The 27,952-nt window shown below is 36.1% G+C and overlaps 1 protein-coding gene across 3 annotated transcripts in view; it reads right to left on the bottom strand.

The window, feature by feature from the left end:
* Positions 1-11: 11 nt before the first annotated feature.
* PARP8 (poly(ADP-ribose) polymerase family member 8) overlaps positions 12-27,952 on the bottom strand; it is a 183,809-nt gene continuing 155,868 nt past the window's right edge. For 2 of the 3 annotated variants that reach the window (XM_007195568.2, XM_057540280.1), the window contains 9 exons: positions 26,296-26,363; positions 24,467-24,515; positions 23,234-23,346; positions 22,925-22,997; positions 21,270-21,339; positions 18,278-18,351; positions 17,073-17,142; positions 16,123-16,207; positions 12-4,508 (listed from right to left, as the gene is read on the bottom strand). In XM_007195568.2, the coding sequence (XP_007195630.1) occupies positions 4,406-4,508; positions 16,123-16,207; positions 17,073-17,142; positions 18,278-18,351; positions 21,270-21,339; positions 22,925-22,997; positions 23,234-23,346; positions 24,467-24,515; positions 26,296-26,363 (705 nt within the window). In that variant the 3' untranslated portion in view covers positions 12-4,405. The remainder of the gene's footprint in view (positions 4,509-16,122; positions 16,208-17,072; positions 17,143-18,277; positions 18,352-21,269; positions 21,340-22,924; positions 22,998-23,233; positions 23,347-24,466; positions 24,516-26,295; positions 26,364-27,952) is intronic. The other variant, XR_009007117.1, reaches the window with a different exon arrangement.

Here is a 27,952-nt window from a genome sequence, read left to right as displayed (position 1 = left end):
TTACATCGGCTACAATGTTAGAACTATTACAAAGCTGGATAAAAGAGGCTTAAGTAGCAATAGAAAGCAAGTGCAGTAAAAAGTGAATAGAGAAAATACTTGGCCTTAGTGATCTTCTGGCAGTATTTACATTATGTACATATTGTTAAATATTTATAATAACTCTAAGGCACCAAAGGCTAAAGAGCAGGTTGCAATACTATTTTGTGCACAAAAGTCAAGAAATTTATTGTCAAGAAGGCTGTAGAATTAAAGAAACATAGGCATATCTTAATGTTTACATAAAGGAGTGGCTGCATTTTTTAAAATCTCAAATGACACATTAAATATTGGGCAGATTGAAGAAATTATTTTTAGAACATTAAATTATGTTGACTATGTAAATAAGCACTATTTTTTACTGACTTGCTGGTAAATGTGTAATGTAATCTACTCTTCAACACAGCTTCTTCACACTCATGGATATGATATGTTTTGTCTAAAAACTACTTGAAATTCCTTTGAACTACAAAAACTTATCCTAATATATCAGAGTGTATACAAAATTCCCAAGAAAAATTTACTGGGTAATAATATACATCAAATTTATATATAATCTGACAAAAATTTAGCAGGCATTCAAGAATATTTGAATATTCAGTCTGCCATTTTGGCACAGCAGTTGGGTATTTTAATCCTTTAATTGTTGAGGGTGGGCAATTCTTTGTGGCTTCAGGTGAAAGGACATAAAATTGGCCCACGTAGAAAACCAATCCTAAAGGGAACTAATTATTTTCAAATTTTGCAACTTGAAACCCCTTCACTTACTCACTGGGTGAGAACTATGTTATTCATCACTGGTGACTGAAATATCCATATCATTGTATTGTCAAGAGGTAATTGACAACATAGATCTAGCATGGTCTTGACTGTCATATTATTTGATGACTTCTATTTGTAAAATTTTATTTGATCGTTATACTGGAAACCCAAACTTATCTTGACAGTCTATCATTTGTCTTGAGGTAGTGTAATAATGAAGAATTCAGCAGGACAATAGAATAACATCATAATATTTTAAAAATGTGCTTCAAGTGCCACCATGAAATCCATATATTTAGATGGTAGACAGTCCAAGGTTGAATGGCCCTTCATGACGTATTAAATCACTATCTGATGAAGTCATCCAGACTTTAACAAGGATGATGAGGTCTTCCTTAGAACTTTCTGAAACCCCATGCCCTAAGGCAAGTTATGGTATTATGGTACAAAGTACTGATAAAATTCTTTCAGTGATAATAAAGATTCATAGACTTATATATTAAAAGTTTCCTTTCTTTTAGCTAAGGGGAGAATAATTGAGGGATTTCTTCTCTAAACTCTTAAATTTTTCAATGAGAAATATTCATAGCATTAACAATAGCTTGAGTAGGTTTCTTATATCACACAGTATTTGAGAGTGAATTTAAGGATGTGGCACTCTTATATTTAAATTTTAAATTTAGAAGCCACCTTCAAATCCAACATTTGACTGAGATTTGCTGAGCAACAAAATAAAAATCATTTTAACATAACGCAATCTAAGGCACCAAAGTACCTTACCATAATGTATTCTACAGCGCTAGGTTATATGTATATTATTACTTTTTCTCTTCTCGAATGTTCAATCATTTTCTTCTCTTTTTAAATACAGTGGACAATGAAAGAGACAAATTATTCATAGTGAAATGTTTACAAAATCAGTAATGCAGGAAAAAAAGTAGAACTAATAAATTAAGGCTCTTCTTCTCCCACTTGAAGAATGAAAATAAATGATTGCCTTTGCTCAGTGGGTTAATATTAAGTAGTAATGACTACATAATTAGTATAATTATTACAAAGAATCAGTGAACAGACTTCGAATGATTATAGAAGTACAATACAATATCACGTTTGGAATTATCAAATAAGTCAAACGATAATATCTTAATGAGGTAACTGAATCAAGGCATGATGATAATGTTTAAACTTCTAAATTTTAATGACCTGCTTGGATTCTGAAAGCATGATATTCATCTACTAATGGGTATTGAAATTAGATTCTTTAGAAATAAACATCAGTTTACTATAGTATTCCCAATATCAAAAGTCCAATGAGAAGACTGGCTTTATTTTTAGAATACAGGCTTAAAAAGTTTTGACAATTTTTCAAAACAAACTAAAATCTGTCATTCTGCATTGCAAAAGCATTCAATTATCATGAGAAGACATCTTACTATCATAAAAGATGTCTATTATCTGTAATATTTAGTGGACATTAAAACTATCAGTTACTTTCCTTGCTCTGATAAATGAATCTACTTTTATTCTTGAGTTGACAGTAGAAGTTTGTATTATAATGTTTTGTCTCCCCTAAATAGTCTCCCTTGAGTCCTCCAAGCTACCCTTCCAGTTCAGATTCTAATACTATACTCCTTACAGGTCACTCAACTGTTGAGTAAATCCTTAGTGGATCAGTGGTTTTTAAATTATGCTTGGAGGCACTTTAAAGAGTTTTTGGAGGTGCCTCCGTGGTCCTAGGGGCCAAACACATGGGGTTTCAAGATTTCAATTTCCAAATCCTACTATTACATCCTCATATTTATGTCATATATACATGAATGCCCCACAAAATTAATTTGAAAATATAATTTTGTTGCTTTAAAATATTTTTAAAACACAGTAAAGGGATTTGGGAGACTTGGGAGTCTTGGCAGAAAGAAGCAAGGAGTCCTCTTGTCCCATGTAAAGTCTTCATATATTTGGTCACAGAACTGAATAAGATACTGTATCTTGGCCCTACCACACCAATATTATCCCTCAGTCTGGCCTTGAGTTCAGAGGCACAAGTCAAAACAGATCAATGTTTTAGGTGGATCCTACCACAATGATTAATATCCCTTCAAGTCTATTTTTGCAGAAATAAGTGGCATATCAATTATTTACAATATAAGAAAACAAACAATTAGTAAATGCTTCCTAGATAGCAATCCTTAACAATGTGTATGACCTTTGTTCTCACCTTTTATACCAAAGGGAACAAGCACAGAATTTATATTACACTTGCAAATGAGTATACATTTTTATTTTTTCTTTCTAAATAAATTAGAGTCAGATATGAGCCTTGATTCAGGGTTTGAATAGAGTGGCAGACTTGCTAATTAAACTGCTCTCATGAATGGCCTTATTCCAAAAACATCATGTAGGAAAAGAAACACTGTCAATTAAAACTTGTAATGAATAAGAACTTAGGTCCCAAAGAAATAGTAATGATTTTGATGCGCACATGACTCTTGAAAAGAGAATGCTGAGAGCTGGTGTTATTGTTCTCTATATAAACTTATTCATGTTCTTTTAATATAAAAGAAACTTCAAAGTTTGTCTTCTTTCTCAATATGAAAAAAAAATAAGCAGAGGTATTAGATGAAAAATATAAAAATGCTGGTGTGGTACAAATAAATGTAAAAAACGTTCCACAGTAGGAAATAAAAATATATATACTGTTGTTTTAAATTCTGAGGCCTTTCTTTTAAACATATTGTCATTTGAATAAAGATGTTCCCCAAATTATAATATTATAAAGAGTTAAATTTTAACTGAAGGGAAAATTCTTTAAACAAATAGAAAACTTGTTTGCAAATATTTTCAGTGAATGAGCAGTGGTGAATTTGGCTCATATCTTGGTCTATGTCCAGAGAGAATATTATTTTCTTACTGAACATTATTTTCTTTCCATTGAATGAGAACAGAATTGTGGAGCTGTGCCATCTCTGTCGTTAAAATACATGTATGTGTACATACACACATATATGCACGATCATACATTTTGATGCATGAATCTATAGATATGTATATTACATACTTTTGGGCAACGCACTGTATCTAAGACCTAATTGTTTTTGTATATGGAAAAGTAACAGATTAGGAAACATCCCTCCCCAAAACATTCGAATGTTCATACCGCTAATTATATAGCACATCAGAATGTGCAAACATTACACTTATTGCAAAGTATCTTATAGATTTAGACGCCATTATAAAATGCTTTCAGTTCTATTTTTGTACCCTAAGATGTCGGTATATAATACCAAATTTCCAATTAAAGAGTTTAATATAAAAATATCAGCACGAAACTGTTTTTTCAATCTGTTTATTGTGTGAGGAACCCAAACTTCAGTTTAAGTGCTGTTGTAATTTTATTACTAGATTCCATAACCCTACAATTGATAAATTTTATACCATTTTAGGTATTTAATGAGAAACTTAGAAATACTAAGAAAAAAATCAGTATTCAAAGGGTTAATTTTGTTTATAATAACAATAAATTATTTTATCATCTTCTTCAGTTCAAAATCCAGCTTTGAACCCGAGGAAGGCTTTCAAATCATGTTAATTAAATGGTGGTCCTTTAACCAGTAGCAGTTTGATTACCAATTACTCGAAGGATCTCTTTGTGAATGCCTCCTTCTTGTGTGTTAATATTTGTGTCTCCCACTTGGCCATCTTCGTAGCTAAAACACAAGACACAGAAACATAAAACATTTGAAAAGAAGAAACATTCAAAAACATCCCCAAAGCATTTAAGACAGCTTAGAAATGCTGTCTGGTACCTAAAGTACAGCCCAAGGGAATCAAGAGCAAAAGACAGTTGCTTCTCAGTTGTGTTTAATAATGTGCTCACATTACTGAACACATGATTATTCTACGTCATGCCCTGATTTGACCCTTCCTTTTTAATTTTAACTTTTTAACCCCACATAAAGCATTGCCTGAGATGCGGGAAGCACCCCAGTGTCTTTGGCCCTGCAAACATTTTTCACAGCAGTTGTTACAAGAAGCCTGCTGAGAAAGAACATACTGACTTCAGTTTTATGTTCCTTGGGTTCTGGACTTCTTAACTCCACTCCTACTTCAATCATTTCTTTATTTTCGGATCAGTGACACTCTCAGAAAAATCACTTCACTTTCCACCATTGCTCCTTTGCCATTCCTGCCTTCTAATTATTATTCTGTTGTAATCAGTGCTGCATGTTTTTTTATCACTGGTTGCTCTATTTAGTCCGACTACAACAATATTCTTATTTATTCTGGTACTACACACAAGAATGCCAGTCTGCTAAGTTTAGCTAAGCAACAGAAGTGAAAATATAACATTAAAGGACAGCAATTACTAAGTCCTTTAGAAAGAAGTAATTACATTTTAGATGATAATTCATTTCCTCAAATAAACTTACTTGGGCAATAAGAATTTCCCAAGAATGAATTTTTAAACTGCCATGATAATATTCAGAGTAGAATAGGTGATGAATTAATTTTACTTCATAAAAATGACTTCAAGACAGAAGCTTTAGAGAAGTGGTAATTACTTCAAAATAGATAACCAGGGGTGTAAGCATAGTGTCTCAAAGATTAATGTGTGCCACTGTCTTTTCCTCACCATGCTTAAATTCTCCTGAAATAGCACAATACAGAAAAATGAAATAGATGACATATAACAATGAGAACTTAGGTCCTTACATAATCAACTGCTTAAAAACCTAGTGACAGTTGCATCTATATCGAGTTTAAACTCCTAAGAAATGGCCCAAGGTTGCCTACTTGGTTAATTTTTACCGTGAGAATACACACACACATACGTATACATAAGGCACCCAATGGTAAGACATTATTGTAAAAAAAAGAATGGGATATGTGGTACAAAGCCCAGTTGTAATTATTTTCTCAGGAGTTCAAACAATAAGTGCTCTGTTACAAACTAGAGAATGTGTAAAGTGAAATGCCTTAGACCTAGATCTAATCGGGTGTTTTGTAGCAAACTGTGTAAAGATATATTTTATTGGGCAAGTAAAATATGTTAGCCTTGGTTTTTGTATAAATCCAGGCTACTCACTGGACCAAGGGTAAGCTAAGCCATCCATAATTCTGAGCCAAGGCTGGGGAGGCAACCTGGCTTGCAGGCTCGGCCCAAATGAGATAACGGTGTTTTATCAAACCAACTGGCCTAGCTCCTCTAGGATACAGATTATGGAAAACAAAAGAGACTGACATAAAGAGAATGAACCAGACACAAAGGAAACCATAGTGCTTTGAGAGAAGTGGGAAGAGTGGCAGGTCTTAGAACTGCTTTGGTTCTTGATGGCTTCCCAATTTCTGATAGCAGCCCACCATGTATCTCCATCCTAAGTTTCCTAATAGGTGTTTATATAAGATATTTTCGGCTTAATACCAGCCTACGTATTCCCATCTCTATTCTTTTCAATTTAAAGTTGACCTTGATTAAGGTTTGCCTGTAATACATTAAAACTTCTCATTTTTTCCTCAACCCACTGCAATCATTCTTCAGATCCTACTACTCTACTGAAAAGTACTGACAATGGTTGCCCATGGCCTCCTAGCTGATAAATTCAGGAGATTGTATCTACTATGTCTGCAGCATGTGATACAGCTGACTGCTCTTTTTCTTAAAGCTATATCATCTCTTCCCTCCCTAGTTGGCCCTTTGATTATTAATTCTCAGTCTCTTTCATTGCATTCTCTTCCCTGGCCTCCCATTTCAATGCTGGTTTTATCCACAATTCCCTCCTCAGTGTTCCCTCTTTTTATGATATGCAAACTCACTTTACTTTAGTCTGTCCCATTGTTGTAACTATCACCTACATGCTGATTCCTAAAACTGTATCTCCAGTCCTTACCTCTTTCCCTAACTATAAATTTCCTACAGAAATCACAGAGGTGGTATATTCAAAGCTGAACTTAACTTCTTAATTAAAAACTGACTGCTCTTTTCTACTCTGTCAGGATCTCAATTTGAAGTACCATCATCTACCCACCCTACCAACAAGAAAACTTCAGTCATTCTTGGTTATTCCACGTGCCCAAATCCAATACATCATCAAGTTACGTTGCTTCCATTTCCCTAGTTATTCCCACTTGCATCTTCTCTCCATCTAATACCATCACCTTCGTTTAGGCATTCATTATCATTCATCTAAACGGGTGATTTTCAAGTGGCAGGTTGTGTACAGTTAGCAGGCTTTGAAATTAGGTGGTCCAGGCTAGCATTTTCCAATGAAATTAGAATAAAGTAGGACAGAGAGTATTGACTGCACCACACAAAGTAAGATTGTTCTTTCCCAAGTCACAATGTCAAATTCATTTCTTTCTGTAGTGAGAAACGCTGACCTAGACTATTGTAATAACATTATAACTGATCTTTCTATCTCTACACTTATCCCCCCATCCCTCCTACAAGACTATTCTCTGCCCTGCTAGAGTGATGCAAATGGCCTTCGCTTCACTTGCAGAACAAGATCCAATGTCACTGGCATGGCACACCTGGGTCCTTCATAATCCAAACCTAAACTTCTTCTCTAGTCATGACCCATCACTCCTCCCTCACTCTATTTCCCAGTCAAACGGAAGGGTTTGCTATATCCAAGTAGTACACATTCATTGACACTTAAAAAGCATTTGAAGTTAATGGAGAGGAAATGAGACTCACATTCTTAAAATAAACTATAATAATTTATAGAAAGAACATAGGAGGAGGAGAGAATACAGAGCAAGAGTGAGAGATTGAGATTGAAAGTATTAAGAAAAATGCTTATTTTTCCATTGTCTATGAAGCCCGCAAGGAAACACAACAGCTGCGGGCTGAAGGATAAAAATCAGTCAAAGGCATTCAGGTGTCTTAAATTATGAAGCATCTATAATAATAAAGGTAAAACCAACTACCATCTGAATTGGTCAACCAGCAGGGCTTAGATAAATGAATTACTAGTGGCATTAAGACATTTATTACAATATAGCATACAGACTATTTTGCAGCTATTTATTAGTATTGCAGACAAACACTAAGTTGTTAATATAACACTGAAGTTCACTTACGTCCAGACAGCAACAAAATTTAAAAAAAGAAATACAGCAAGAATGATATCAATAGGGAAATGATACACTTGACTGGGGTTTTCTACAGAAGGAAAAATGAAACCATCTAAAAGAAGACAAAAATTACTTATGTTCCTAGGAGTATAAAAAGATTACTAAAATTTTAATAAATAATAAACCAATTTGCTTTAAAAGTTATGGGAGGAAATAAGACAATAGATGGATATTGGCTATCTGGAACTCTCTTGGGTATGTTAGGAAATTTCATGGACAAAAACTTAAATGTATTGACAACCTTTATTTTCAAACTGATTATAGCAGCTCTGTGACAGTTTTAAGATTGGTTCACATACATTTGTTTTCTGACTCCCTAAATCTGGAAGCCAGAAATGATAGCACTGTTTTTCATTAGTCACAGAGAAGAGAAATTCACTGTGAACTGAATGATATCCAGAACTTCTCCAAAGTTCTTGTAAGAAATCTGATACTGTAGTGTACTGTCTGCTTCATAGCCCATGTATAAATCTCTCTATTAAGTTAGAACATTCAGTCTTTTGTCACTGCTTTCATTCAATATGTATTAAGGGTTTCTGCACAAGATGTAAGATTCCCAAACACGGACAGAATTTGCATTTTACTAGGGGAGATAATAGAGTTATGCAAATAACTGGAGGACAAGGCAGCCTGGGTGATACAAAGAAAGGGCAAGCAGAACTGAGAGTAGACAGAAATCCTGTCTGAGTGGGATGCCGGGAGAGGCCCCACGGAAAAGACCATACAGTTAAGCCTGGAAAGATTGGCTAAAGGCTGAGCTGGTGAGAAAGCCAACCATTCCTACTGACTGAGCAAAGGCACATTCGTGGGGAAAAGAATTCCAAGTTTTTTTCAAGAAACAGCTTGGATAATAATTTTATTCAATCAGTGGTTTGTATGGGTAACTGAAGTCAAGTCAGATGGGCACTATATTGCAGAATGCCATGTTTTTATTTGTTAATAACTATCAGCCTGTATGAGCAAGGAATAATCAAACTCTCCTTTTGGAAAAACAATGTGGTATAAATTGTATGATCTTATTAACCATAGTTAACTCTAAGTGGGAATATGATGGGTGATTGTCTCTCTTTTTGCTTACCTTTGATTTCAGTTTCTGTACATTGAACAGGTATCACTGGTGTAATGATGGTAATGTTTAAAAAATCTGGCATTTTAAAAAGCAGATTAGCAGGCTCCCTGACTTCAGACTATATTACAAAGCTACAGTAATCAAGACAGTTTGGTACTGGCACAAAAACAGAAATATAGATCAATGGAACAGGATAGAAAGCCCAGAGATAAACCCACGCACATATGGTCACCTTATCTTTGATAAAGGAGGCAAGCATATACAGTGGAGAAAAGACAGTCTCTTCAATAAGTGCTGCTGGGAAAATTGGACAGGTACATGTAAAAGTATGAAACTAGAACACTCCCTGACACCATACACAAAAATAAACTCAAAATGGATTAAAGACCTACATGTTAAGCCAGACACTATCAAACTCTTAGAGGAAAACATAGGCAGAACACTCTATGACATAAATCTCAGCAAGATCCTTTTTGACCCAGCTCCTAGAGAAATGGAAATAAAAACACAAATAAACAAATGGGACCTAATGAAACTTAAAAGCTTTTGCACAGCAAAGGAAACCATAAACAAGACCAAAAGACAACCCTCAGAATGGGAGAAAATATTTGCAAATGAAGCAACTGACAAAGGATTAATCTCCAAGATTTACAAGCAGCTCATGCAGCTCAATAACAAAAAAACAAACAACCCAATCCAAAAATGGGCAGAAGACCTAAACAGACATTTCTCCAAAGAAGATATACAGATGGCCAACAGACACATGAAAGAATGCTCAACATCCTTAATCATTAGAGAAATGCAAATCAAAACTACAATGAGGTATCACCTCACACCGGTCAGAATGGCCATCATCAAAAAATCTAGAAACAATAAATGCTGGAGAGGGTGTGGAGAAAAGGGAACCCTCTTGCACTGTTGGTGGGAATGTAAATTGATACAGCCACTATGGAGAACAGTATGGAGGTTCCTTAAAAAACTAAAAATAGAACTACCATACGACCCAGCAATCCCACTACTGGGCATATACCCTGAGAAAAGCATAATTCAAAAAGAGTCATGTACCAAAATGTTCACTGCAGCTCTATTTACAATAGCCAGGACATGGAAGCAACCAAAGTGTCCATCATCGGATGAATGGATAAAGAAGATGTGGCACGTATATACAATGGAATATTACTCAGCCATAAAAAGAAATGAAATGGAGGTATTTGTAATGAGGTGGATGGAGTTAGAGTCTGTCATAGAGAGTGAAGTAAGTCAGAAAGAGAAAAACAAATACAGTATGCTAACACATATATATGGAATCTAAGGAAAAAAAAAAAAAAGGACATGAAGAACCTAGTGGCAAGATGGGAATAAAGACACAGACCTACTAAAGAATGGACTTGAGGATATGGGGAGGGGGAGGGGTGAGATGTGACAGGGTGAGAGAGTGTCATGGACATATATACACTACCAAATGTAAAATAGATAGCTAGTGGGAAGCAGCCGCATAGCACAGGGAGATCAGCTTGGTGCTTTGTGACCACCTAGAGGGGTGGGATAGGGAGGGTGGGAGGGAGGGAGATGCAAGAGGGAAGAGATATGGGAACATATGTATATGTATAACTGATTCACTTTGTTTTAAAGCAGAAACTAACACACCATTGTAAAGCAATTATACTTCAATAAAGATGTTAAAAAAAAACAGATTAGGAGCAATGAAGAAATTAGAAGCATGGAAAATAACTAGTAACCTTTTGGTGTACTCTAGGGGAGAGAACAATACACACAGAAACAAAGGTGTTTATAGAAGAAAACTGTGAAAAGATGTTAATTGGGAACTGATGACTAGTGAGCAAGGAAAAAGAAATCGAAAACTACAGCAATAATGGGTTCCACTTTGTACATATGATTTTAAGGTATTAGTGGACTTTGGGGGACAAAGTATCCAGCAAGCAGTTATAAAATGGGCATTTCATTCATTCTTACGTATCTGCCAAGCACTATGCTAGGTACGCAAACACAAATAAGCTGTATAGTCCCTGACCTCAAGAGGTATACAGAGTAATGAAGAAGACAATACATAAAAAAGAACAATCCAGTAATAAACACATGCCCAGGGTATTACATAGTAACAAAAGGGAGCAGCACAAAGGCATCAAGGGAAGTTTCTGGGAGGAGGGAAGACATACATTAAGATTTAAAAGAGGAGTGGGAATTAGATAAACAATACGAGGGAAGAAAATGGAAGAGAGAATCCAAGATTAATGGACAAAGGCAAGAGCAAGAGCATGGAGTGTGGAAATCCCAGCACACAGCTCAGGTTGTGCAGCATAATATGCTGGGGTGAGAAACAGCGGGCAATGAAAAATGGCGGGCCATGCAGCTGGAGATTGGATCTCCTCCACCTTCAACGCAGTGGTATTGAAGGAAGAACAAAGCACCAAGGAATCAGTTGGTTCCCTTTGTAAAGGAGACTGGACTTCATCTTATAAGTAGTAAGCAGCTATCAAAGACTTTTAAGCAGGGCAGTGATGTGGCAGTTTCAATCTTGGAAAGAGATCTGGGTTAGAGACAGAGAAATTGGATTCATTATAGACTTGGGATAAAGCAAAGCTCCCAGATCCTATCAGCTTGATGTCACACAGTTTATGTCACTGAGCCATGACTGAATGTCCTATCTTTTAACTTCATAAATAAGCTGTCTCCTTGCTATGTTCCCATTCAAACCCTGTGTATCTTTTGCAAAATCATGATGCAAAGTATCTCTTATTTCATGTAACAGCCATGATACAATTATTTTATAAATTTTTCTTGTAGCTACCTTTTTAGATATATTTCAAACTTTGACCTAAAAGTAAAACAATACATATTCCAAAATATTTTCCTTTTTGCCTTCTTCTGTTCATTCATTAAAAATTTGCTGACAAGCAGCTGTACATCAGGTACCGTGCAAGGTGATGCAGGGCACGCAGGACAGTAAAAAAACAAGAGTAGGAGTCTGCCTTTTAGGAGTTCACAGTCTTGTGGAAGAGTCAGATACAATGAATAAACTGAATTTTAAATTGAAGTTCTGCACTGAGTTGTAGGAATACCAGGAAGAGAGATTAATTTTGATTAGGAGCTTCATAGAAGAGGTGGTATTTGAGCTAGACCTTAAAAGATAGAACAGACTTTAGATAGGAATTCCTGAAATTTATTTAGCACCGACATCTGCTTGACTCAAGAACCTGAAAATACCCCGCATCACTTTTCTGCAGATAGTCTTGTTTTATTTGGTCCTTCCTGCTCCTAAATTTCTGAACTTCTTGAAATATTTTGAGAAATATATACCTTAAATTGACGTAATAGAGAAAATATGGAAACGATTCATTTGCAGATCTGCCTGCTCTAAATCAAAGAACCACTAAAGCATTAAACATGTAGGTTGTAACACCAGATAAGCAAGATACAAAAACCTGGCAGTTCTTAACCTTTCCTTGGTCCCAAACAGTTGAGGGAGAAGACACACTCCTATCTCTCTGAGTTTTCACTATGGCAGTGGTGGGGGCAGTGTAGCATGGGGTGCCCATGGCACTAGATACACCTAATCTGTTAACCTGCCAAATCATCAATTACCTTCTCTTGGATTTTATTATTTATTCCTATTTATGGAAAATACCAATAGTAAGTTTTCCTCTCTAGCTTTAAAATCCCCATTTCATAACATTTTTGTTGTATATGACTAGAGCACCATATGTCTATGTGGTTTTCACACCCCCTGTGAAACTTCTGGCCCTTTTTAAAATAGCTGCCTTATTTCTACATATTGACCTTAATGTCTTTGTACACATGTGTCTCAAGGTCAGCAACGAAATCAAGCTCTAGCAACAATTCCTAGACCCTCAGAACCGTCTGGAATCTGTTCTTAACATCTGAATTATTACCTTTTGCCTGAAGCACTTATATTTGATTAAGTTGATTCATTTTTGGAGTTTTCCACCAAATTTTTTTCAAACTTCTTATTCTCTTATTTTTTCCTAACAGATATCTTCCTTTAAATTTTACTTTTAATTTTTTCTGATACCCTGTTCTAAAGTTTCCCCCATTTTTCTCTCATTCTCTGTTATTGTTTCCTTATTGGGAAGAATGTGATTAGGATATTATATGACTGTTTAATTTATTTATTTAATTTTATACATTTTATTATCTCCACTCTGGAAATCAGATTAGCATAGAATTTATATAATTTTTAATATTTTCAGTTAGTAACAGATAAAAAGGAGGCCTCACCAATTTATATCCTAGTCATCAGGCAAAGCATCTAACTTTAGAGATCACATAATGTGTTAAAAAAAAGAAAGGGGGCTTCCCTGGTGGTGCAGTGGTTGAGAATCCGCCTGCCAATGTAGGGGACACGGGTTCGAGCCCTGGTCTGGGAAGATCCCACATGCCGCGGAGCGGCTGGGCCCGTGAGCCACAATTACTGAGCCTGCGCGTTTGGAGCTTGTGCTCCGCAACAAGAGAGGCTGCGATAGTGACAGGCCCACGCACCGCGATGAAGAGTGGCCCCCACTTGCCACAACTAGAGAAAGCCCTCGCACAGAAACGAAGACCCAACACAGCCATAAATAAATAAAATAAATAAATAAATAAATAAAAATTAAAAAAGAAAGGATGAAATAAGAATAGAAATTGAGTTTCTGTCTGATTATGGTATATTTGTGATAACTCACTTCTTTCTCCTCAATTTATTCTTTTCCTAGATAGTGCCATTCCCCAGAGAGGCACGTCACTAGCAGAACTCTGTGATTACATCTTTTATAAAGAAGGAAAACTGATGGTTGTAATTAGAATGTACATTAGTGAATGGATTCTCCTTTTCATGTGTTACGAATCTTATCAATTTTCCTTAATTAGTTCCTTCTCTCCTGAGGGAGCAGGAAAAAAGGATGAAGTCTCATTTGTGTTTATGAAGGAATGGAAATCATTACCTTAATAGAATTTTTTCCTTTGCATTATTTGGAAAGTGTCTGAGTGTACTGAAGGCTTTTTCTTCTCTTTTCTTCAGATGGTCTTTCCTCACTTTTTTCTTATGAAATATAGAAATCCTTCTCTCCAGTCAACACACACATACCCAGACATATACCCCTCCACTGATTTAGTTTACATATAATTTATGTAAAACTGCAAAGAAATAATACTAGAAATGTTTACTGCCTACTTCCATATCTAATGTTATTTAGCTCAACAACTATGAATTTTAGCAAGATGCTAAAAGGAGCAGATTAACTGATTAACGACAAGCTAAGGAAAGGCCTCTGGAGTTACTTTTCCATGAAAATCTCCAGCTCACACAATGAAATAACTTTGTGATTGGAGGTGTTTTTTGGAAGGCTGACCTTCTAACAATGGATAAGTCAAGATGAGCAAGAAAGAAGAGGGGAAAAAATATTCAATGAGTGCCTTTCAGTGGAGACCTGCACTGTGCTATACCTTAATCTGAATCATAACCTTAAAAAGCAGACAGCTATCCTGGGAGCCTCCAGAGCTATGGTTGTACACTTCTCTACCTTGCCTTCTGCCCCAGGAGGGCGACTTCTATGGACTTGGTCAATATGCTCCCTTGCCCTCTAGTTTCTGGTAGAGTTTGGCCAATGGGGAGGGCGAGGTCAAGGTTTTGCTTGGTTCCAGCCCCACAAGGTCACCTTGGGCTGCCTACGTCCCTGAACTAAAGGCCATGACTCCTGTCAAAGCTGATGAACTAGAAATGGCTCTCCTACCAGGTTCTGATAACAGCTTCTTATTCTTATCATTTTGGACTGAGGATGTATAATAGCTCTGGTGCTACTATATCCAGGTTACTGTACTAGACCTATGATTCCCCTATAATCACACTTTTGTAAGTGATCTAACTGTGAATGATAGAAATTATCACGTTTCTTAAGGGCCAGTGGTTTCCTGTTGGGATTCTCACTGATACCAGTATATTGTTCTACTGTATCTATTGATGATGTTACATTGCGTCTACTGAGGAAGCTTAGAGAGGTTATGCAGCTTGGCTAATGTCACCTCACTAATAACTGGTGAGCCTAGACACAAACTGTCTGATCAAAAGCAGCAGGGTTTTTTTACTATACTCATTGCTGTCTTGCCACTAAGAATGAAATCTATAGGTATGTATATGTCTCATACTATGTAATCTATATATTAATATGTATCATAAACACAAAAGATAGATAAATACATAATATATAAATCTGGATCATAAGAAAGTCACACTTTTCAGACCAACCAAAAGAAAACAAGGCAGTTCATAAAATTTTCATCGTGAACCATCAGTCAATAAGCTCATAGACCAAATGCTGCAGATGTAGCATGCTCCAGCTATGCTATATATTGAAGTAATCATGATACAGTCATTTTGACATGGCTTATAAAACAAGTCAGTGCATTTTTCCAGCTTCCTTTTAGAAAGCTACATAAACGTACAAAACAGATATACTCAACTCTTCCTTGAGGTCCTTTCTGTGACAGGACCGTGGATGAGGAAGGCTCAGGCATGGGAAAAAGATGAGAGTTAAGCAAGGTGGGTAAAAATCAGACAGATCTACTGCACTCATTTACTTAGGGAAGAAAAATACCACTCTTGTATTTTAATGCAGTTCTTATGCTGTAGCTGTATCAAAAAATCCACATTAACATGCCCTGCACTGCCAGCCTATATCATATGGAATGCAGATCAACTTTTTATAGGAAGAAGACTTTCTCATTATTGTTTTCCTCATTCCCAGTTCTAATATTTTTTTAAATCTATAAATAATATGTGTATATTTATGTGTGTGTATATATCTATCTAGATACATATAAGATCTGTATGTATGTATATATACACTTATATACACATGTATACATACATACACACAGATAGTGGTTAAAGAGACCATGTTTTTCTTCAATTCTTCTAAGTTAATAGCATTTAAACACCCCCATTTTTCACAGCTTATTAAAATAAAACAAAAACATTGAGTTGATGAGAAAATACCTGTCTGCTATATTTTGGCAGCTAAAGCGACCAAACAATAATGTAGTCACTACTACCTCATTTATGGAGAAGACAGTAACATAGGATTTTAAGTTTTTACACTTACACAAAAAAGAATCGTGTGCAGACATGATCAGTATTTGGGACGACCCATATCTCTCCATGTTTGTGCAGGTCAGGTGAGGTGATCACTGTAAATGGAAGAGAAAATTAAAGAACTATTTATTCTAAGTTACTATATCTCTTCTCTTAGAAATCTAAAAGCAAAAATGCATGCACAAATTAACATATGAAAAATGTTTCTTTCACCTTATTAAGCTATCAAGAAATGTAAATAAAAACAGTGAAATGCCAAGTAACAATTTTATGTCTGGAACACGATTAGCATAACAATAGGAAGGAAATCACTTTTGTGTTACAGTGGCAAATAGGTCCTGACTTGGGAACTATGTAGAAAGCAACTTAGCGTCCTCTATAACCATCAAACGTTGAAAACTTGAAAGACAGTAAACAGTGGCTACTGAAACTCCCAACACAAGAAGAAAAAAATGAACTTTTAGCCAAAGTCAGATTTTAAAGCAAGAACAAAGGAAAGTATATGATCTTGCAAATCGCCTATCAATTTTCTGTCCTAAGTTCAGAATCGAAGAATAATTTCAGTGTAGGAACGAGAAAGACCTACTGGGTTATCTACTCAGCACTTGGTTCATCTTTCAGATTTTTTATGGTATTATACATTCAGAAACCAACATAAAGAGGAAGGGGTATATTAACAAAAGAGATAAGCAATACTTGATCAGAAAGAGATAGTTACCATTCTGAAATATCTGCCAAGAATAAAATATAGCACTATTTGAATTCTTGCCAATTCTGCTTTTTCGGTTTTAACCTTTATGGTCTCTGTTGTAAGTATTTTCCATTTGTGCCCTTAGAGATGGTCATAAGGAATAAAGCTTTCACTAGTCCATTGTGAGCATTTTGTAAACATACTTAAACTCGTAAATACAGATAAGAGAGAGAATTAACGCTATGAGAATTGTAAAACTTTCAACTTACCTTCACATAAGGCTATGCATTTTAAGTTACGGCTTTGCAGGAACTGGGATTGCTGTCCTTTTTTCTGTGACTAAAGTCCAAAAGAATTTAAAAATTAGAGTAAAAATGGGACAGTCACTCAAGTGAAAAAAAAGAATCATCATTAAAAAGTAATAGTCACTAAGATAGCTCCAGAGGTTTAAAAAAAGGCCTATCTCGACCAGCAGCAATATCCTTGAATTCTCTCTTAATGTCAATCTATATTTGTTATATCACTTAATTTCTGTACATAATCATAATTAAATCACTCTCAAAAATAAGCAAATTAAAAAATACTAAATTAAAGTTCAATAGCCTCACAACATAGAATTAGAACTCAAATTTATTTTTACCAGAAGTCTAGCATCTCTATTTAGAGGGAAACAAAATTAAAGTTGCATAATCGTTTCAAACATTAAAATCAATTATTCTAGATCATCTAACTAACTACCCAAAACCAACCCATTTTCATAGCATCATTAAGCCACAGAGGTTTCAGAAACATTTCATGTAGAAAATCTGGGGTTTTGTTTTTGTTTTCAGACACTAGACTAGCTATACTCTTTTTTTAAAAAAATAAAGTCACATTATTCATCAGATGGATTTTTAATTTGTCCAGAATGCTTGTTTTCTCTGAAACAACAAGGGATTTGTGCTTACCCTTCTCTATGCCTGGAATGTTCTCTCTCCTAGAGAGCCATATGGCTCGTGCACCCACCACCTATAGGTCTTTACTCAAATAGAACCCTCTCAGAGCATCCTTTCCTGATCACCCCATTTAAAATTCATTCGAGTTCCATCTGGCATCTCATAGCATTCAACATCCCTTTCCCCTGATTTTTCTCTGTAAGATTTACCGCCATCTAGCATTCTTTCTATCTAAATATATATTTAATTTATTTATATCCACTCAGTAGAATGCAGGCACCAAGAGGATTTGTCTATCGCTGATGATCACTGTAGCCCAATTATCTAGGAGATGTCCAGCACTCTCGTAGAAGCTCAATACATACTTATTGAATATTTATTGAATAAAGGCATTTTAGGGTGAGTTTCATTCCTGTAGGAGTAATGGCCACTTAAAATAATTCTGCAGACTTAAAAAGCCTGAGTATTTATCGAAGTCCTGCCAGCTAAGGGAGCTAGAGTTCACTCATCAGAGGCAGTCACCCGATTCGCTACAACACCTGTGATGCGCTGCTGTTTTTACTGCTTGAAGCTGCCTCATCCTTGGCTGACACCTTCTGCTTCTTGTTCATCCCTAAAAACATCAGCAAAATAATAATTTAGGGACAAAGCTGTATGATGCAGCTCAAAATACAATCCATCTACACTGCAAAGTTCCACTCTAGGCAAAGGTTTGACAGCATCAGGCCACAGACCATCACAAAGGGCTCCTGAAGGAGCAGCGGCTGTGCCCTGAGCAAGCAGGGTGGAAAGCTGGCGGCTTCTGGAAGTCCTGGTCAAGATACAAAGTAGAAAATACAGTTTGTTTTTCTTTGCATTGAAAAGAAGGCTAGAGGGGCTTCCTGGTGGCGCAGTGGTTGAGAATCTGCCTGCCAATGCAGGGGACACGGGTTCGAGCCCTGGTCTGGGAAGATCCCACACGCCGCGGAGCAACTAGGTCCGTGAGCCACAACTACTGAGCCTGCGCGTCTGGAGCCTGTGCTCCGCAACAAGAGAGGCCGCAACAGTGAGAGGCCCACGCACCGCGATGAAGAGTGGCCCCCGCTCGCCGCAACTAGAGAAAGCCCTCGCACAGAAACGAAGACCCAACACAGCCAAAAATAAAAAATTAATTAATTAATTAATTTTTTAAAAAAAGAGGTATCTCTAAAAAAAAAAAAAATTAAAAAAAAAGAAAAGAAGGCCAGGACCTTCCCTTGCATAAAATTGATATCATCAGAAAATTCTTAAAACTTGATTTTAAAAGGCGTTTAGGACCTAAATTTCATTCTTACCATCTGGTGACTAGAAGAAGATAAGGGGTGTAAAATATGAACAATTTCAGAAAAATATATTTATACTGCAACTTAACTTCATGCTCAATTCCTGTAGAATTTACTATTCCTCCTAATAAAGGAAAACTATTTAAGTCCTTTTGTCTATGATACTCACAAGTCTTACCTTACCCTGTTAATGCCATGGCTTTTTACTGTGAAATATTTCAGACAAAACATAACTAAAATTCCTGTCTGTTTTAGAATAGGTAGATTTGTAGCTATGCTCATCTACTATCCTAAAGTTGAGAAGCCTGTTTTTTTGTTGCTGTTTCAATAAAAGGCTTAATGAAAATGGGCAAAGCCTATGGACCAAACTGCAAATGGTGCAGATGCAGGCATTTTCCAAGGCAGACATTCCCGCAAAGGGGCAGAAGTGGGTGCATTCAAGCTGAGGAACAGGCGAAGGCTATTACGTGCAGAAAGACTGTTCTGCTCTCTAACTCCTAGACCTGAAGCCCTCCAAACCAAGTATGAAGCTACTTCAACGTACTGTAGAGGTTCTTACACTTTTTCTTTCAGATCAAGGACACTGAAAGAACTGGAGGAAAGCTGTCGACCCTCTTTCCAGACAAACATTCACACAGACAAATTTTACATTCATCTGAATCCCTCACAAACCTTTCCACGAACCCATCTAAGGAGTCAGGACACCCGTATAAGAAGCAGAAAATCACAGGACTTGATGTGTTGTGTTGTCCTTATCTATGCTGAGATTGTATTTATTTATTAAAACTGGTTTGATATTACTTTTTTACTGTGTTCTGTTTTAATAAGATTTACAGTCTGATTTAAGCTGATTCTGATCATCTTTCCCATTGAACTACATTATTTTATTTCCTATACTATCTTATTCTTCTGATATTTATTTTCCTAGCTTTATTTTGGCATATTGTATTTTCAGAGATCACTGCAACAATATTTCTCAACAGTGTGTTTTTCTACAATGCGACTGTGCCACTCTTTCATCAGGAGATGGAGTCTAATTCCCCAGCCCCTGGATATGGAGGGGCTTGTGACTGCTTTGACCAATATTGTACATGGGAAGTGATGCCACATGAGTTTTGAGGCTGGGTCAGAAGAGGCATACAGAGCCCACCTGGTCCTCTTAGGACATGTGCTCTGGAAAAGGTCGGGATGGAACACTGAGAAACCACTTGCTGTGGCTGAAAGAGCGTGAACTTGGGCAAAAGAATCAGACAGGTAAGCCTGCTCAATGTTCTCCTAGTTATTAGATCTCTCTAAGTCTCCTTTTCTATAATATATGGATCTTAAGACTTACCATCCAGGCACCATGTGACCAACATCTCCTGAAGCTGTTTAATGGAATCATGTAACCCCACACAACACAAGCACATAAGCAAAACCAACTATATATGCAGGTATACGAATATAAAAGCCTTTAAGTCTAAAGCGGAACTCACCAAACCCTGAGGTTGTAGGAAAGGAGGAAAATTTTTCATTTGTTATTTTATACAATTCTGTGTAGTTTCAATTTCTTTACAATGGGCATAATTATTTTATATTTAAACAGAATAAGTTTCTGTTCTAAGAAAAAATCACACGGATCATTGTGAAATATTCCAAAAAATTTTTAAAGTGCAAAGAAAAAATCACCCTGAATTTTACTACCTCAGGATTACAAATGCTAACAATTTGGTAATCGTTCTTTCCATATTTTGAATTTATGAGGCTCCTCCTCGGCACATGGTTTCAGTTTATTCCAATATATTTTTCTCAAACAACTGCACCAAAATATTAACAAGAAGTTGTCAATGAGTAGAATGGTTCTGAGGGTGTTTTTCTAATCCTAAGTTTTCCATACTGCTTAAAACTTCTTTAATACAATATGTACATAAACTTTTTTCAGTGCTCTACATAATATTTTGTACATGCTATATTTTCAATGTTTAATGTAGATGGAATAAATGTCGAAATTATTGAAACAAAATTAAAATTAATTTTGAAACTGACAAAACATGTGCTCCATCTTATATGCTAGGGGAAGTATTATAAATTCATCCTGACACGTGAGCTTTGTTTTTACTTCTGACATTTATCAAATGAATTTAATACAAATACATCAAATAAGCTTCATTCACTCGATAAAAAATTGTGCCTAGAATATACAACAACAAAAACCTAATATATTTGAGGTTGAAATGAAATACAAGCTTACCTGAGTATCCAAATGATATGCTTGACATTGGACTAAGATAGATTCCACTTCCATACATTGCACCGTGGAGCTAGAACGAGAGGAGGTGGGAAAGGAAACGGTCAGTTTATGGTTTCAAATGTTAATATTTCACAAAAGAAGACCATTGGTCTTATGCTGGAACATTAGCTCTTAATAAAATGATAAAGCTCTGATTTCAAGGTCTAATTTGAAGAGTACTAATATCCTTGTTCTTAAAATTCAGAGTGCATTGATATATGGAAAATGACAGCCAGAAAAAAATCCTTAGTAAAGATTTTCCACCCTGCTGATGACAAAGAGTCACTTAGTATCAAGTACTGGAGTAGGCTTTTTTTTTTTTAATTAATTTATTTTTGGCTGCACTGGGTCTTCGTTGCTGTGCGCGGCTTTCTCTAGTTGTGGCGAGCAGGGGCTACTCCTCGTTGCGGTGCGTGGGCTTCTCATTGCGTTGGCTTCTCTTGTTGCGGAGCACGGGCTCTAGGCGCGTGGGCTCAGTAGTTGTGGCTCACGGGCTTGGTTGCTCTGCAGCATGTGGGATATTTCCTGGACCAGTGATGGAACCTGTCTCCTGCATTGGCAGGCGGATTCTCAACCACTGTGCCACCAGGGAAGCCCTGGAGTAGGCTTGTATGTTAATGACTCTAAAATACTGAAAACAAACGTGGCTGAAACACATGTGACAGAAGGTTGATCAGGACTCGTCTGCTAGTATATCAACAAAATATCTTATTCAGATTTTCATTATACGGCACTGTCATCCCATTCCTTACTTCCTCTTAATTTTTCAAGATACGGAGAGTTTCATTAACTGAAACTCTTCGACTAGTCTACTATTCAGAACAACTAAAATTCTCTCTTATTATCTCTGTGTTCTAGGGCCCTCATACCGTATTTAGTATGCACCAAATATTAATTCAATAAATGTGTATTTATGGACATTTATATTTATGGACACATATTTATGGCCATTTATATTTATATTAAATGTGTACTTATGAACATTTATATTTAGTTGTGTAATCCCAATTGTCATCAGAATATGAGATCTCGCACAGGTGACTGGGTTGAGGATTTCATCTCCCGACCTCCTTACATCATCAGATGAAAATCAGCTGAATGAGAGTGAGGTGGGATGCTGGAGATGAAGGGCATAAACAAAGATGAGGACCACACCCACAATATCCTGCCCATGAGCTGCCCTGCAGGCTGAAAAGCAGGTAGCCGATGGCTCTTCGGTGTCCAATCTCCATTTTGCTTATTCTTAGCCCTACCTTTTCTTCTGCTAAAGTATTCACACTGAGGTAGTGCTCAAAAAACTTGAGTTGGAGTAGCAGACAGAATTTGTGTAAGGTTTTACCTCTTTTGTGATCATTTTTTTCTATTAAGTTTAAAGTGGTTTCACTATTTTCTCATAGCGGAACTCAGTTTGCTTTTTCTTTTCATCCCTATGTTGTGTATAGATCAATTCTGCTTGACTGATTTTGTGAAAATTACGTAAGTCTATTAGAAAAGTCCACGTAATTTTCTAAAGCACACATGCATCCCCTTTTGCAAGTGAAAACAACACCAGGACTGCTTACTGAACTCCAGTACTGAAGAATAACGAGTCTCGTTAAAGCATGCAGAAAATTTACCTGCAGTCGTGTATTAGAAGCAACAACCAGACCATTTCTCAGGATGGAGTGCCAGTTTTCAATGTGCGAGCCACTAAAACACAGGGGAGGGGAAGGAAAAAGCAAAATCAAAAATCAATGACCTTTTTATGGGGTCTCAATACAACAAGTCATGGTGCCTTCTCAGAGTTCTGGGTTTCCTAGTCAAGTATCGTGTAGTGAACTGTCCAGTGCTAACAGCCAACTACTAAAAGAGGATGCCTTCCTCCCCACACATTTCTGGAAGACTAAGTGGGGGACACAGCCCCCTAAACACTAAGCCATACTCACTGAAATGCAAAGGTGCTTCCGAAGAGTTTTTTAGCAGCTCTAAAATTGGATTCTTTGGCTGGTGGACTGCTGAGAAGAAGGAATTGATGGGGAGTGTGCATGAACTTCAGTTGCTGCCATTTAAAATAAGGATGCAGGAAAACATGTCAAATTTAACATACAATCAGGCTGATGACAATTTCAAACTTTACTGGTTTAAGAATTATCTAGTTTCAAACCATAATAATTTATATTAACAGGGTCATTCATTTAACAAAAACCCTGAATAAATGATAAATCACATGGAATTGCTGATATGAAGGATAATTCTTTAGGCTAATGGAAAAGGAATAGGAGACAGACAATCCAAAGTCGTTTATATTTAGCTTTGGAATATGCTATGTAATCACATTCAAGCAGATCTGCCTTCCTAATTACATTTCTTTTTGAGACTTTTATTATTGAATTCCCTAAGTATCCACCAGCTATTCAACTGGGGAAATATCTGAATTTGCTAAGCAGAAAAGTTAGTTCAAGATTTTAAAATTGCAAAAATTATCATCATCATGCTTTATTTACATATATTTGTAAAATTAGAAATTGCCTACATTCAAATTACAGTTTCCCACTTTGCTCATGGAAAAAATTGAAACAAAATCTTTTGAATCAGTCGCTTAACAAAATTTTCTAATTGCTGCCCTTTCACCTAAGAATATATGTACTTATACAGGAATCCAATATATAGGAATCTCATAGTTTAGAGATTCATAGATGGGAGAGCTGAGATTTTAGATACTGCTCCCAGGTGACGATCAGAACTGAAATCAGAGTCCATTAGCTTTTTCTTTATTTTGTAAGCATATTAGGCCGATAAGTAAGATATCTGGAGGCAATATCTTCTCCAATATAGAAAAGTAAAGCTGTGCCAATATTAAACTGACAATGATAAAAAAGCACACTACCTTTTCCTGGTCAATCTCTAGATAATGTTCTCTCTATCACATGTGGAATAACTAAATGATTTCACATTGACTTGTTTACTTAAAAGTTCAGGGCAGCAGCCTGAAATTGAATTTGATATCTTGGAGAAACTTAGGGCTGGGGCACATATGGTCATTTCTAACTGAAGAATTAGGCTTGGCCTGAGTTAACTTCAATTTCCTGGAGAGGCTGCCTAAAAATCACAGGGGTCAGTTCTCCCAACTAGTAAGTATTCCTCACATTTCTGTATGTATATGTGAAAAAACAACTTACCCTGTTAACTGGCAGTTTCACAATATGTGACCTATTACTTGAAATAACCCTGAAATTAATTAAAATAAGCCATCAGTCACAAATATATGCCACATATATTTAAAGTGTTTTTCCCCTCAGTTGGCAAGTGATTAAAACTTATTTTTGCTGTGACATAAACTAAATTGAGTAATAATTTTATTTAATTACATCATTTTGCTTTGCTTCCTGAAACAACTTAAAGAGCTATATAATAAAAAAGATACTTTAATCTGAGAAAACACAGAAGTAGCTCTTGAAAACTTAAGAGATATAATTTTTAATAACCACAACCTCAGATATCAGCAAAGTGAACATTTATGAATATGCTTTCAAATAATGGTAATCTAAATACAAAATTTAGAAGCTGATTTATACATCTGCTTCCTCTGCTTCTCCCTACACTGTCTAACTAAGAATGAGTTTTTATGAAGATATTTTTCCTTTCTTTAAATATTTGAGGATCTTTGTGCTGATACATACAGTGGTTTATATACAAACTGTTGTTCACCATATGTAGACAATGAAGTTGGAAAAAAAATCAAAACCTCAGGTATCTGAAAGGACTAATTGTTTTATGCTTTTCAGTATAGAAAATAATAACTAAAAAAATTGTAAAACATGTTGGTAAATTTTCTTCTCCTTGAAGGAAGAGTGACTAACAAGCTGAAGGAAATGATCACAAATAATTAAAAGTGAACAATCAGGCTAACTTCAGGGAAAAAAAGAAAGAGATTAGATATTTGAAATTTTTACCTTCATTTTGAATACGACTTAATATGAGAATTTTAAAAGTTAAAATAAAAACTATGTGTTATTTTACTCAATTCGTCAGAATTTTTAAAATAGATTATAAAAGATACAAAGAAGAAAGACTTCTAAAACCTAACTTTTGTCATGGTTTTACTAGACTAAATTAAATGTGTTTTGTAAGGTTCTGCCTAAGTGAAAGTTAAGTAATTAGAGTCATGAGGTGGCCAGATTCTTCCTCCTTTGCCCATCTTTACATATTTTTTTAAAAACTTCCTGGTTGTAGCATGGAATAAGTACTCATTCAGACCAATCTCTTATAATCTTTACATTTGTATTACTGCCTGATAATCATGGTAAATTCCAGTCTTTGAGTTGTCAGTGATTTCAAAGAGACGCACCTAAAACCCCCATAGGTACGGTGCGTAGGTGAGTAGATACTACTGTTTTCTTTTTGCAGATGAGAAACCAGAGGGCAAATTATTTGAAGTAAGTGTTGTAGAGCAAGGGGAGCTCTCCAGCCACCCCTCAACTATAGCCTAACCCTTCTTTTCCAGGGTTAGGCTGGACTAACGCTGTGTCCCTTACCAGACTTTCTCGGAAACAGTGCCTCATCTGCAGTCATCAAACACAGAGTTTATCAAATTTACACTATCTTTGTTAAGGGAGTAAATTATACAAAACACACATTATAGAGAGGTTTTCAGTAAGCGTTTGAAACAGTTTTATCACACAGTTAACTAGAAAATTAAATGAGCCAAAATGGCTTCACCATGTAATCTAACCAATTAAATTTTTAAAAATGATAGATAACAAACTGCTGTTGACTGCACTGTATATCCCTGTAGTGCATATGACAGCACTTTCTTCCCCTTGTGATGTCCAAATTTTAATTAAAGCGAGAGTCATTAAGGACTCTTGGACTGTAAAATCACCAGGCCTCATAGGCTTGTAGAACTGTAGCATTGCAGGTCTTGCAAAATAGGCTTTTTTTTTTTTTCCTTAAAGCAGGCAATAGGAAATGATGCTGTTTTCATTAAGAGGAAGACTAAATTTTATACCATTGCAGTAAGGGATGAGCAAGGGGGTCTTGTTTATCCATCTGCTTCTTGATTTCCAGATACGGTGCCTGAAAAAAAAGTCATTATACGTTTTGATTTTTCTTAAAAATTCCTTTTTTTCTTTTTTTGCAAAAGGAAAATCAGGTATGCCTAATCCAGTTAAACGTGAAGACCTGTGGTTGTGACATGATAATGGCAGCCATTACCCTAGTTGCTTCTCCCCAAGATGATATGAACTCTGACCTTCCATGCAGGACAAAGGACTTGCCGGAACATTTTGATAAGAGGCTCAATCAAATTTTAGCCTGGCTTCCATGCGCTAGGCTAAGTCCCTGGACCACTGCTGAGTCTTTGCTCAAGAAAACCCAATGTTGCTAAAACACAAAAGGTACCAACCCATACAGTTAACCTTTCAGTAATTCTCTTATCCCCCCTGAAATTTCCATTTCCCCAGAGCCCCCCTATTTTCACTTCTCTGTAGCCCCTTTTTGTTCCCTCTCTGTTTTCACTTTAAAAACCTCAGTCACCTTGCCTTACTCGGAGGTGATCTCAGCTCACACTGCAAGTTTCTCTCCCCTACTGCAGTACTTGAATAAATCTGTCTTGTCACCTTTATCAAGTGTCTGGTTTCTCTTTGACATTTTTAACATTTAACTAACATTAAAGCGAAACTTGTAATAGCTACTACTCATGCTCATATCTGAGGGTACTGGCTTCGGGTAGATCTTTACATGAGAAAATTGGACAAAATTTACATAAGATGACGACCCCTTCTTTTAAAAGTATTGATGGAATTCACCCAGACAATTAACCTTTTCCTAGAACGAAAGGCAATCTGTCTGTGACAATTTAGGTCAGTATAATGTTATATTTATTTGGAGAAGTTTAAAGAATTTGACAGGATAAAACCTGACAGCATCCCTATGAAGTGTACGCTGAGGGAGAAGGCGGCATTACTATTTACCATCTTGGCAATGAAGAAACTGAGGCATCAAGCAATTAAGCAACTTGCCCAAGGTTGCAGGCCACGTCACTGATGAGCAAATTATACCACATGGGCCTCCAACTTCCCAAGCTGACACTCAATCATCTCCATTGCCTCCTATTCACATAGCTTACACATGACCCAGAATAAAGGAAGCAATTCTTGGCACAGAGCTGATCCCAGAGTCAGAGTTTGTAGCTATTTTTAGATGCAAGAATGGTCTGGATCTACAGTACAGTATAAATATCCTATACCAAAATCTTTGGTGACCAAAAATGTTTAATTGTATGTAAGGTACTGCAATAGGTTCTTTTTTCCCCCTAAGTGGAAATGCATTTATTGTTTTCTTTTCCTTATACAAATAATAAATGTTTGCTTGAAAAGGAATTCTGATAATGTAGAAAGGGCATAGAAAAACAGGTGGAAAGAATGACGGCTATTAAGCAAATAATATAACTTGTGAATTAAAGGATCTCTTGTTTACCACTGTCTGACACATACCATTTGTTGAATGGATGAATGAATATTTGACCTCATAAATAAATAACTATCAAAAGAACCAAGAATCAAACTTGGGAATGTAAAAATGTACTTTGCGCTTCCCTGGTGGTGCAGTGGTTAAGAATCTGCCTGCCAATGCAGGAAACATGGGTTCGAGCCCTGGTCTGGGAA

Source organism: Balaenoptera acutorostrata, chromosome 2, assembly GCF_949987535.1.
Source record: "Balaenoptera acutorostrata chromosome 2, mBalAcu1.1, whole genome shotgun sequence".
Lineage (NCBI taxonomy): Eukaryota > Metazoa > Chordata > Mammalia > Artiodactyla > Balaenopteridae > Balaenoptera > Balaenoptera acutorostrata.
This window is presented reverse-complemented; position numbering and strand designations above follow the sequence as displayed.